The sequence below is a fragment of the Fundulus heteroclitus genome, unplaced genomic scaffold (assembly GCF_011125445.2).
Source record: "Fundulus heteroclitus isolate FHET01 unplaced genomic scaffold, MU-UCD_Fhet_4.1 scaffold_53, whole genome shotgun sequence".
In the NCBI taxonomy this organism is placed as follows: domain Eukaryota; kingdom Metazoa; phylum Chordata; class Actinopteri; order Cyprinodontiformes; family Fundulidae; genus Fundulus; species Fundulus heteroclitus.
Genome location: NW_023396956.1, coordinates 427,981 through 440,977, shown reverse-complemented (window position 1 = coordinate 440,977; position 12,997 = coordinate 427,981). Strand labels below are relative to the sequence as shown.

Here is a 12,997-nt window from a genome sequence, read left to right as displayed (position 1 = left end):
TCAGGTGGAGCTGCTTAGGTAGAGCTGCAGCAGGGTGCAGCTGTTCAGGTGGAGCTGCTCAGGTGGAGCTGCTCAGGTGGAGCTGCTCAGGTGGAACTGCTCAGGGTGGAACTGCTCAGGGTGGAGCTGATCAGGGTGGAGCTGTTCAGGTGGAGCTGCTCAGGGTGGAGCTGATCAGGTGGAGCTGCTCAGGTGGAGCTGCAGCAGGGTGGAGCTGCTCAGGGTGGAGCTGCTCAGGTGGAGCTGCTCAGGTGGAGCTGATCAGGTGGAGCTGCTCAGGTGGAGCTGCAGCAGGGTGGAGCTGCTCAGGTGGAGCTGCAGCAGGGTGGAGCTGTTCAGGTGGAGCTGCTCAGGTGGAGCTGTTCAGGTGGAGCTGCTCAGGTGGAACTGCTCAGGGTGGAGCTGATCGGGGTGGAGCTGTTCAGGTGGAGCTGCTCAGGGTGGAGCTGCTCAGGTGGAGCTGCAGCAGGGTGGAGCTGATCAGGTGGAGCTGCTCAGGTGGAGCTGCTCAGGTGGAGCTGTTCAGGTGGAGCTGCTCAGGTGGAACTGCTCAGGGTGGAGCTGATCGGGGTGGAGCTGATCAGGTGGAGCTGCTCAGGTGGAGCTGCAGCAGGGTGGAGCCTCCAGGAGGAAGGTGTGGGAGAAAGGCTGCTGGTGTTTAATTCCCAGCTTATGCTCCTTAGTGCCGTTGAGCAGATGATGTCCGCCTCACAGCAGGTTATCAAAGGTCGCGTCCTACAGGTGGTTTTCATGATGGCTTTGATGTGTTTGCAGGTGAATCTGCTGGGCTTGGACCTCCTCTCAGCCCTGGTGACGAGGCTGCAGGACAGGTTCAGGGCTCAGATAGGAACAGGTAAGCCTCACCTGGATTCTGATGATGTTCTGGTGGTAGATGTTCTGGTCCATCTCTGCTCCTGCTGGCCCGAGCAGGAGGAGCAGATTATGCTGCTGGGTTAGTTCACCGTACCTCTGCTGTGACTCAGGAGGCTCCTGTCTCTCTTGCAGTTCTGCCCAGCCTCATCGATCGATTGGGAGACGCCAAAGATCAGGTTAGGGAGCAGGACCAGGCTCTGCTGCTGAAGATAATGGACCAAGCTGCCTCTCCTCAGGTAGTCCACCACACTCCACTCCACAGCCATGTCTGCCTAACATTAGTCCCTCTGTGGCGCTGCAGCGGGCCAGGCCTGCTACATCAGGGGTCCTGGGTTCAGATCCGGGTCCCAGCGGCACCGGCAGGTTGCATCAAGTCTCTCCAAGCAGCATTCACTCCTCCTGAAAGAGCGTAGAGCCACAGTGGACAGTCGTCTGCATTGTTGATGGCTTTGCAGCAATCCCTCATACTGAGCATGCATGAAGCGACAGTGGAGAGGAAAACTCCCCTTTAACAGGGAGGAGAACCTCCAGCAGAACCAGAACCAGGCTCAGTGTGAACGCTCATCTGCCTCCACCCACTGGGGCTTAGAGAAGACAGAGCAGAGACACAGAAAGCTCAGAAGCTCACATTGACCCAGGAGTACTTTCTATGTTAGAGAAGACAGAGCAGAGACACAGAAAGGACAGAAGCTCACATTGACCCAGGAGTACTTTCTATGGTAGAGAAGACAGAGCAGAGACACAGAAAGCTCAGAAGCTCACATTGACCCAGGAGTACTTTCTATGTTAGAGAAGACAGAGCAGAGACACAGAAAGCACAGAAGCTCACATTGACCCAGGAGTACTTTCTATGTTAGAGAAGACAGAGCAGAGACACAGAAAGCTCAGAAGCTCACATTGACCCAGGAGTACTTTCTATGTTAGAGAAGACAGAGCAGAGACACAGAAAGCACAGAAGCTCACATTGACCCAGGAGTACTTTCTATGTTAGAGAAGACAGAGCAGAGACACAGAAAGCACAGAAGCTCACATTGACCCAGGAGTACTTTCTATGTTAGAGAAGACAGAGCAGAGACACAGAAAGCTCAGAAGCTCACATTGACCCAGGAGTACTTTCTATGTTAGAGAAGACAGAGCAGAGACACAGAAAGCTCAGAAGCTCACATTGACCCAGGAGTACTTTCTATGTTAGAGAAGACAGAGCAGAGACACAGAAAGCACAGAAGCTCACATTGACCCAGGAGTACTTTCTATGTTAGAGAAGACAGAGCAGAGACACAGAAAGCACAGAAGCTCACATTGACCCAGGAGTACTTTCTATGTTAGAGAAGACAGAGCAGAGACACAGAAAGCTCAGAAGCTCACATTGACCCAGGAGTACTTTCTATGGTAGAGAAGACAGAGCAGAGACACAGAAATAGCAGAGAAGCTCTGACCCAGGAGAACTTTCTATGGTAGAGAAGACAGAGCAGAGACACAGAAAGCACAGAAGCTCACATTGACCCAGGAGTACTTTCTATGGTAGAGAAGACAGAGCAGAGACACAGAAAGCTCAGAAGCTCACATTGACCCAGGAGTACTTTCTATGTTAGATGGTAATAGAGGATGATCTGCCTCCCCTGATGATGTCACAGCTAACAGAACACCAGACCAGGTGTACCTTCTATGAAAAGAAAAATGACAGAGAACAAAAAGTTAAAAGCTGAAATAACAACAAACAATGCAGATTGGAGAGCAGTAGGAGAACTCAGCAGAGAGAGAGAAATAGACCCTGATGTCCTCCAGCAGCCTAAGCCTATAGCAGCATAACTATAGAGGTAGCTCAGGGTAACATGAGCCACTCTGACTAGAAGCTTTGTCACAAAGGAAAGTTTTAAGATTAGTCTTAAAAGTAGACGGGGTGTCTGCCTCACAGACCAAAACTGGGAGTTGGTTCCACAGGAACCTAAGTGCTGTTTTTAGGTAAAGGTTCTGCAGCGTGGTGAACATGAATGCTGGTGCGGTTCTTGTTTCAGTACGTCTGGGACCGCATGCTGGGAGGCTTCAAGCATAAAAACAACCGGACCAGAGAAGGAGTGTGCCTTTGTCTCGTCGCCACGCTGAACACGTGAGCCTCCATCCGTCCGCCGGACCTCAGCCGTCTCTGCTGGGATGAAAACCAGCATGTTTGTCTGTTTCAGGTACGGAGCTCAAGGCCTGACGTTAAGTAAGATCGTTCCTCACATCTGCAACCTGCTGGGAGATCCCACCAGTCAGGTGAGCTCTGCTGTAGGTGCACCAACGCTCATTTAGCGCTAGTCAGGTCCACCGTGGTCAGGTTCTGCTCAGCAGCCCGGTTCAGAGCGGGCTGCTGTTGAACGTGTGCTTTCTGTCTCTGAGAACATGAGGTGCTGCACCGCAGAACTCTGCTGATGTCAGGCGTGATGTTTGGGTCGCCCCGCAGGTCCGAGACGGCGCCATGAGCTGCTTGGTGGAGATCTACAGACACGTGGGGGAGAGGGTGAGGCTGGACCTCAGCAAGAAGGGCCTTCCTCAGTCCCGGTACTAAACCTCTCCTTCCATCGTCTCTGACCCGGTTCTGACAGAACCTTCAGGTCGCCCACTACAGCAAAAACTAACACACTGCAAAAACGGATCTAAAAATAAGTAAAATGTTCTTAAAGTTAGTGTATGTATCCTTCATTTCAACAGGTAAATAATATTATCTGCCAATGGAATGAGTATTTTGACCCCTAAAATAAGATATTTAGACATCCTGCACTTGAAATAAGATGATGGAGATGAATTGTTCCTATTCTAAGTGCAAAAATCTCATTCCATTGGCAAGTAGTCTTATCTACCTGCTCAAATCAAGGACAAATACACTAATTTTAAAGAATATTTTACTTATTTTTAGTTCTGTTTTTGCAGTGCAATAAACATGTTTTCATTTCCTCAATGTAATTTATGGTCATTATATTTAGATTTTTAGACTTTTTTCACTTCTTCTAAAGCTTTCCTAAAGCTGCTAAGGTCCATGGAAAAGTATTTACTCCCCTTCAGCAATGTTCCACATCATGTTCCACATCATGTTCCACATCATGTTCCACATGAACCTTCAGTAGAAGAGACCTATTATGTGGGAAAAAATCCTTTTTGTTCACTAGTAAAAACCTGAAAATGTGGTTTGCATTTTATTAAACCCCATTGACTCTGATTCCCTAGAATAAAACCCAACAAACGGAAGAAGAACCGTAGAAACATGGAAGCAGCAGTTCTGGTCTGCCTGGACCTGAAGCAGGAAACCAGCTCTGCTCGTCACCCTGAACGCATCATGGCGGCGGCAGCATCATGCTGGGGAAGCTTATGATCAGAGAACATTCATGGCTTAGAATGGCCTAGTCAAAGTTCAGACCTCTGAATTCGATGTTGCTGGATGTTCTCCATCCTGTCTGACTGAGCTGGAGATGTTCTAGAGGGGAGAACGTCAGTCTTCAGAGCTGGTTCTTCAGAACCAGAGGAGGTTCTACAGGGTTCTGGCTCAGAGGGATAAATAAAAAGGCACTCCACACTTTCCAGATTTTTCTTGAATGAACGTTCTCCTTCCACCTCAGCGTTCTGCAGGTCTGTTGGTGGAACGGGACAAAGTGTGGAAAAAGGCTGAAGGGGTGTGAATACTTTGTAGGTTCTGGATGTTCTGGGATCGTTTTTCTTCTCTAGTTGCTCCTCAGCTACAAACAGGAAAATGTTCCTCTGCAGCTAAACGTTCCTGAAGAGGCGTCAGACGATGGAGGAACGGCGTCTGATCTCCTGTTCTTGTCTCTCTGTTCTGGTAGGCTGAACGTCATCTTCAACAAATTTGATGAGGTCCAAAGATCTGGGAACATGATCCCATCTTCTGGCTCAGGTGAGTTCCTGTCCTGAGCTCAGCGATGCTCGCTGCTGCCCCCGGTGGTGTGGAGTGTGACGCTGTCCCAGGAAGCTCCGCTGCAGAACCGGCTTTAGTCTCTGCTTCAGGGCCGTCTGGAGCTGCTGGTGGCGCCATCGGCCGGCTGTCTCCTTTCACCGCGTGGTTCTGCTGAGTCGTCTCCTTTCACCGCGTGGTTCTGCTGAGTCGTCTCCTCTAAGCCGCGTGTTGGACCGCAGCGTAAAGCAGGACGCCGCCCTGCAGGACGCCCAGAGCAGCTGAAGTAGCTTAGCAGGCTGGATGTGAGGAGACGACGGTGTCCGGCTCTCATGCGCAGTAGAATCAGGGTTCGGTTCGGTTCTGCTGCGCTGGAGCAGCGGTTCCGTCACCAAGCGGCCCGGTTCCTCTCGGTTTGTCTGTTTTAAGGGGAGAACCCTGATGAGTTTAGACGTGTTTACAGGGAAGCTGGACGTCAAACGCTGCCTTACAGTCAGTTTATCGCTGGGAACCTGCAGCATTTTCTGGCTGGAGCTACAGCACCGTGGTTCTGGCGGTTCTGGCGGTTCTGGTGGTTCTGGCGGTTCAGGGCTTACGGGGGACTACCTGTGGCTACCTGTGGCTACTACCTGTGACTACTACCTGTGACTACCTGTGGCTACCTGGGACTACTACCTGTGACTACCTGTGGCTACCTGGGACTACTACCTGTGACTACTACCTGTGACTACCTGTGGCTACCTGGGACTACTACCTGTGACTACCTGTGGCTACCTGGGACTACTACCACCAAGGTGTTAAAAGGAAGACATGAAAGATTTTCATGTCTTCCTTTTAACACCTTGGTGGCCAAACTTTACATCATTATCATTATAGTAACCATCTGGGCCCATCTGAGTACCTGTGACTACCTGTGACTACCTGTGGCTACCTGTATGAAGTGGGACACCTCTTGGTACCGCTCTTTTTTCTAAACCAGTCAGAGAACCAGTGGTTGGCTGAGCTTCAGGTTGAAATGATGTCACCTCTTCCTGCTGCAGATGATCTCTGGTTCTGGTTCTGGTTCTGGTCTCGGGTTCTGCTGCAGCCGGACTTCTTCATTATTACGATGTTACTGCAGCAAAGAGCTGCGTTAACATGCGGCTCAGCAGCCTGGTGGGTTGGAGACGTGCAGCAGAAAAGCTTTTAGCTTAGATGGGCTAGCTAACGCTGCCAGAGACTGAAAATAAGCCGATATTTTCCTAAAGTCACGTGTTTCTGAATATCATGGAGCCCTGAGCCTCAGTGTGGCGCTGAAGTCTGGCCATTTCTACAGGAGGAGAGATGAGGAGAGATGAGGAGAGATGAGGAGAGATGAGGAGGCCAGCTCCCTGGATGGCAGACGGTCTTTGTTCTGCTCTCTAATTGACAAACGAGCTCGTTAGCCTGGAGCTGAGTGGATTCAGAGAATTCAGGGCGACCATCGACCCGACGCGTCACATTCAGCCGGATCACTGCAGCCAGAAGCTTCATGCAGCGCCCTGCTGGTCCCAGATCAGCTGCTGGTCCCAGATCAGCTGCTGGTCCCAGATCAGCTGCGTCTCAGTCGTCAGGCAGCTGGTTAAACCCCGCAGGCTGCAGTCTGAAGGAGACACAGGAAGCTAGGAGGAGAGCTGCACGCCTCTTTCTGTCTCATCGTCTGTCTGCAGAACGTGGTGACTCTGCAGATCAGCCGCTGCAGCACCTTTCCAGGCTTTCCTGGCGCACGCTGACACCTAGTGGACATCAGCTGCAGCACATGTGTAGACTGCTGCTGGCACAAAGACGGATGAGTCGGCTGTTTTTATCTGAGTGAAGCTGTAAACCCTAATCTAACGTTTCCTCCTGCGGGGTTTAGAACGTCTCCATGCTCACTGAAGAACGTTTAACGTTCTCGTTGGTCCACAGGGGAACCTGGTCTCAGTCCTACATCTCATTCATCGGCTTGTAACCAGGTCACCTGACCATCAAGGTTCCAACAGGGAAAAAATAACATTTCTGATGACGTTTCTGATGACGTATGGATATTATTTTAATAATCTTTGTTCAGAGAAGGCAGAAAACTTTTCAGAAAGACGTGAGCGGTCCCGTTGCTAGGCGGTTCCTAAGGACGCAGCCAGTGACATCAGCGACGGTGCGGACCGCCGGGTTGATAAAGATCAATAATCATAAAACATCGTAGTTCTATGCCTTTAGCCGACATCTCTAGCAAAACATATGAAAATTATAGTTAGAATCTTCATTCAGGGAAGGTGGACCACATTTAATTTCTTGTTGTGTCTCTGCTCTGTCTTCTGTAACCCCAGTCGGTCGAGGCAGATGACCGTTCATACTGAGCCCGGTTCTGCCGGAGGTTTTTTTTCCCGTTAATGGGTGGTTTTTCTTCCCACTGTCGCTTCATGCTTGCTCAGTATGAGGGATTGCAGCAAAGCCATGTACAATGCAGATGACTCTTCCTGTGGCTCTACGCTTCTCCAGGAGTGAATGCTGCTTGTCGGGACTTTGATGCAATCAACTGGTTTCCTTATATAGGACATTTTTGACCAATCTGTATAATCTGACCCAATCTGTATAATATGATTGAACTTGACTTTGTAAAGTGCCTTGAGATGACATGTTTCATGATTTGGCGCTATATAAATAAAATTGAATTGAATTGAATTGAATAGTTTCTCAGAGGATTCAGTGTCATGTGTTTTACCGTCTAGGCTGAGTAAAGCAGGCCGCGTTCCAATTAGTCTGAGCCGCATTTATACAGGCAGGAGCAACATTTAAAGACAGGATCTGCAGTTATTTACCTTTTGATGACATTTCTAGCAAAAGTATGCATAATAGTTCCATATTATTCATTCAGGAAGTGTAGATAGAGACAGTCTGCATGCCTGGTGCTAGATTTTATGCACATTTGGACATGAAAATGGTTAGAACGTGTGATTTCTATTATTAAGATTGGTGGGTGTGTCAGAAATTAAGATAACTGGTTTTCTCAGTGACTTATTGAATAAACGGAAACGGTGATTCCATCAAGTTCCAGCCCTTTAGTGAGAACCAGAGCAGAGACTTGGCCCCAGTCCTGGTCTCCTCCGGATCGGTCTAAAGGGAACCGTTTTCCAGAGAGCAGCGGCAGACAGAACAACGCAGAACAGTAGATAGAACGTCCTGAAACGTCCTCTAAGGTGGAAGGGCAGCGCGATATGGACCACAAATAATATCTCCATATTCTTAGGCCGAATGCCGATATTTATCTCATATGTTTCTCTTTTTGTAAAGTAAGTAAAATTCTCCGGATCAAATCTTTATGCCACATTTTAACGAAAAGCTGTAGATAGAAAAATAACCTGGAAGACATCAAAGTGTGATTATAAGGCAACATAGACCGTCTCGATATAAACGATATATTCTCATCTTACATCTTATTCTGCAGAATATATCTATTTTAAAAACTGGATATATTGCCCAGCGCTGGTGCCGGACAGCAGAGCGGTGGAAATGTCTGCAGCTCACAGGTGTTATTCTGATGGTCCGGGTCGTCAGGCCCAGCAGACTCTGGCCTGCAGGTCCAGGCGAGTCCTCCTCTCCTCTCCTCTTAATCTCTCATGCCAAACAGAACCGGAGGAACCAACCATGAACAGATCCTCCGCTTACAGCTGGAACCGACCTGTGGTTGGTACTGATGCAGCGGAGCGGCTGCCATCTTGGCCAGGTCTCCCTTTGACAGCAGGGGTTAATCTCAGGGGTTAACCTGGTTGAATAACGGCTAAACAGAAATAATGTGTCCAGCCTTGGCCTTAGAGCCGGGGAAGCAGCCATGTTGGTTCCTGGTTTCCTATCGCTGCTATTTTTATCAGAACCAGTCCAGAGCAGTCCGCTGCCATTTGGACTTTGACCCAAACGCTGGTTGCTGTGATGTAATCGCTGAGCTCCCTCTGGGCCTCCTGCTTCATCCTCCTCATCCTCACGCAGAGGAGGCTGAAGCCGGCCCGTCTGGGTCTGACCCCGGCGTAAGAATGAGCCATGCTGAGGTTCTGGACCCTGAGGTTCTGGACCTGGAACCTGAGGTTCTGGACCTGGACCTGAGGTTCTGGACCTGAGGTTCTGGTTCAGGCCGGCAGGGGAGGACAACGTCCTCAGATGTAGGACAGTTGTCTGTCTCTGTGTGGAAGCCGTGCTGTGGTGCCAGATGTTCCTCTGGCTGGTGGGGGGGGGGGTTGGACCTGGCAGGTGGATCAGGGAACAGTCTGGTCTTCACCCTGGTCAGCCTTAAACTAATCTGTTGTGTCTTCTTCTTCTGCAGATAAAAACTTTGAGGATGAAGACTCCGTTGATGGAGGCAGGTCCTCCTCCTCTTCCTCCAAAGTGCCCCCTAGTGGGAGGAGGACGCCGGTCAGCTCTGTCAGAAGACCCAGCTCTGCTTCTTCTGCAAAGTCCACAGGTGAGGAGCATGTTCTGAGCTGCAGCGTGTCACCAGAGGGCTCAGGGTCATTGTCTCAAACATCTCGTATGTGAAGGTAAGGAAGCCGGCGCTGGAGCTGTGGATGAGGAGGACTTCATCAAAGCTTTTGAAGACGTGCCGTCGGTCCAGGTATGTTGACCAGCAGCTGTGGTCCACCTCCTGCTTGGCTTCCTTTTGATTTCACGATCAGAGGCTTGGAGTTTATGACCAATCCTGTAATGAACAAAGGGTTAAACTTTGGACCCAGAACCTCCTGAGGAGGTCAGGAGGTTCCATCCTGACCTCCTGGAAAGGTTCCTGGACCTCCCAGAGAAGTTCCTGAGCCTCCTGAAGAAGTTCCTACCCTCCTAAAGAAGTTCCTGAGCCTCCTAAAGAAGTTCCTGAGCCTCCTGAAGAAGTTCCTACCCTCCTAAAGAAGTTCCTGAGCCTCCTAAAGAAGTTGCTGACCCTCCCGGAGAAGTTCCTACCCTCATCCTCAGGAGGTCTGGGTCCTTTAGGTTCAGGCATCGCTGCACAGAGCTGAGAAGAACCACGTTGAGAACTCTGATTCAGAGGGACGGACCCGGTTAAGTAAGCGTTCCCTCTGAAGCAGATCTGGTTTAAAGGTCCCGTTAAGGAACCACTCAGGTCTTCTGCAGCTGTCTGCCAGATGTTGCAGCCGTGTTGAGGTCTCTGGTCCTACCTGGAACCCAGGTTATGAGTCCTGAGATGAATGTGGACCTCCTTGTTCTGCAGATCTACTCCAACAGGGAGATGGAGGAGCAGCTGACCAAGACCAGGGAGGTTCTGTCTGATGACAAGCACGACTGGGAGCACCGGGTTGTGGCGGTAAGGCCTCTGACCTCTGACCTCTGACCTCTGACCTGTGGGAGAACCTCCGCTGAGTGTCAGCGTCTTGTCTGCAGCTGAAGAAGGTCCGCTCCCTCATCCTGGCCGGAGCCACCGACTACGAAGGTTTCCCTCAGCAGCTGCGGCTGCTGGAGGCTCCGCTCAAGCTGTCGGCCAAGGACCTGCGCTCCCAGGTGGTCCGTGAGGCCTGCATCACCCTGGGGTAAGGGGGGGGGGCAGCATCACCCTGGGGTAAGGGGGGGGCCTGCATCACCCTGGGGTAAGGGGGGGGCCTGCATCACCCTGGGGTAAGGGGGGGGGGTAGTCAGCCTGCATCACCCTGGGGTAAGGGGGGAGGGGGGGTTAGCCTGCATCACCCTGGGGTAAGGGGGGGGGGGCAGCATCACCCTGGGGTGGGGGGGGGGGGGTTAGTCAGCCTGCATCACCCTGGGGTAAGGGGGGGGGAGAGTTAGTCTGCATCACCCTGGGGTAAGGGGGGGGGGGGGTTAGTCTGCATCACCCTGGGTTAAGAGGGGGGGGGGTTAGTCTGCCTGCATCACCCTGGGGTAAGGGGGGGGGCAGCATCACCCTGGGGTAAGGGGGGGGGGGGGGTTAGTCAGCCTGCATCACCCTGGGGTAAGGGGGGGCAGCATCACCCTGGGGTGGGGGGGGGGTAGCCTGCATCACCCTGGGGTAAGGGGGGGGGGGGGGTTAGCCTGGCATCCATCCATCCATCCACCCATCCATCATCCATCCATCCACCCGTCCATCCATCCATCCACCCATCATCCACCCGTCCATCCATCCATCCACCCATCATCCATCCATCCATCCATCCATCCACCCATCCGTCCATCCATCCATCTCATCATTGCATTGTGCTATAGTCCTAGTTATAAGCCTTAATCCCAGCTTCTGCTCCTGTTGGTAAATCTCTACCTGCGCTGCAGCATTGACACTCAGATCTAAGTGTTGGGATATTAGCGTTGGAGTCCATGTGGTCAACATTAGCATATAAGTTGTAAAGATTGTTTTGCTGCTGTGCAGAAATATAAATTACCACCACAGTCCACATTTCAAAGTTAATAATTACCAGTTGATGATTTGTGTAGGTAAGTTTTAACCTTAAAGAGCCGGCTTGTGTTTCCGTCAGTCATTTGTCTTCAGTGCTGCGGAACAAGTTTGACCACGGAGCAGAGAGCGTCATGCCCACCCTGCTGAACCTGGTACCCAACAGCGCCAAAGTTATGGCCACGTCTGGAATGGCTGCTATCCGCCTCATCCTCAGGGTGAGAGTCTGGTCCACGAGGACAGCTTGTTGCTGCTTAGAGGTAGAGTCACACCTGCCGACACTTACACCTGTCTTGTCTTTCAGCACACCCACTACCCACGTCTCATCCCCATCATCACCAGTAACTGCACCTCCAAGTCTGTGGCTGTCAGGAGGTAAGAGCTCCTTCCTTCGTCCCGCTTTCTTTTCATTCTTTCCTGCATTTGTTCCTTCCTTCCAGTCCTCCCTCCCTCTCTACCTCTCTTCCTTCTTTTCTGTTTCCCTTCCTTCCTACCTCTTCCCTTCCCCTGGCCATGTGGAGGCTGTCAGACAGCCATCCAGTAAGTTGATGTTTGAAGGTAAAGGGCCAGACTTCCTCCTCCTGTGGTGGGATTTACAGCAGCAGCTAACTGATATCTAGCTAACTGCTGTCTAGCTGTCTGCTTTCTAGCTAACCGCTGTCTAACTAACTGATATCTAGCTAACTGCTGTCTAGCTGTTTGCTTTCTCGCTAACTGCTGTCTAACTAACTGCTATCTAGCTATCTGCTGTCTGGCTAGCTGCTGTCTAGTTAATTGTTTACTAGCTATCTGCTGTCTAGCTATCTGCTGTCTCACTAACTGCTGTCTAGCTATCTGCTGTCTGGCTAGCTGCTGTCTAGTTAATTGTTTACTAGCTATCTGCTGTCTAGCTATCTGCTGTCTCACTAACTGCTATCTAACTAACTGCTATCTAGCTACCTGATGTCTAGCTGTCTGCTATCTCACTATCTGCTGTCTAGTTAATTGTTTACTAGCTAGCTGCTGTCTAGCTAACTGCTTACTAGCTAACTACTGTCTAGCTGTCTGCTTTCTCGCTAACTGCTGTCTCACTAACTGCTATCTAACTAACTGCTATCTAACTACCTGATGTCTAGCTGTCTGCTATCTCACTATCTGCTGTCTAGTTAATTGTTTACTATTTAGCTGCTGTCTAGCTAACTGCTATCTAACTATCTGCTGTCTAGCTATCTGCTGTCTGGCTAGCTGCTGTCTAGTTAATTGTTTACTAGCTATCTGCTGTCTAGCTATCTGCTGTCTCACTAACTGCTATCTAACTAACTGCTATCTAGCTACCTGATGTTAGCTGTCTGCTATCTCACTATCTGCTGTCTAGTTAATTGTTTACTAGCTAGCTGCTGTCTAGCTAACTGCTTACTAGCTAGCTGCTGTCTAGCTAACTGGTATCTAACCAACTGCTGTCTAGCTGTCTGTTGTCTAGCTAACTGCTGTCTTGCTAATTACTTACTAGGTAGCTGCTGTTTAGCTAATTGCATAATTCAATTCAATTTTATTTATATAGCGCCATTTCATTAAACATGTCACCTCAAGGCTCTTTCCAAAGTCAAATTCAATCAGATTATACAGACACAAGTCTATTACCTGAGGCCATGAGAATATCATTAGTGACCTTCACCAGAGCTGTTTCAGTGCTATGATGAGCTCTGAAGCCTGACTGAAACTCCTCAAGTAGGTCATTACTTTGTAAATGTTCACAAAGTTGATTAGCAACTACTTTCTCAAGAATTTTAGATAAGAAAAGAAGATTAGATATAGGTCTGTAATTACTAACTCATCTTGATCAAGAGAAGGTTTCTTAAGTAAAGGTTTAATAACAGCTACTTTAAAAGCCT

At 50.0% G+C, this 12,997-nt stretch overlaps 1 protein-coding gene across 25 annotated transcripts in view; it reads left to right on the top strand.

Moving 5' to 3' along the window:
• clasp1a (cytoplasmic linker associated protein 1a) overlaps window positions 1-12,997 on the top strand; it is a 61,558-nt gene that overhangs the window by 10,386 nt on the left and 38,175 nt on the right. For all 25 annotated transcript variants that reach the window (XM_036132576.1, XM_036132563.1, XM_036132574.1 and 22 more), the window contains exons 3-14: window positions 775-853; window positions 1,006-1,109; window positions 2,889-2,980; window positions 3,054-3,129; window positions 3,317-3,414; window positions 4,689-4,759; window positions 9,069-9,206; window positions 9,283-9,356; window positions 9,963-10,055; window positions 10,133-10,278; window positions 11,209-11,344; window positions 11,431-11,501. In XM_036132576.1, coding sequence (XP_035988469.1) covers window positions 775-853; window positions 1,006-1,109; window positions 2,889-2,980; window positions 3,054-3,129; window positions 3,317-3,414; window positions 4,689-4,759; window positions 9,069-9,206; window positions 9,283-9,356; window positions 9,963-10,055; window positions 10,133-10,278; window positions 11,209-11,344; window positions 11,431-11,501 — 1,178 coding nt within the window. The remainder of the gene's footprint in view (window positions 1-774; window positions 854-1,005; window positions 1,110-2,888; window positions 2,981-3,053; window positions 3,130-3,316; window positions 3,415-4,688; window positions 4,760-9,068; window positions 9,207-9,282; window positions 9,357-9,962; window positions 10,056-10,132; window positions 10,279-11,208; window positions 11,345-11,430; window positions 11,502-12,997) is intronic.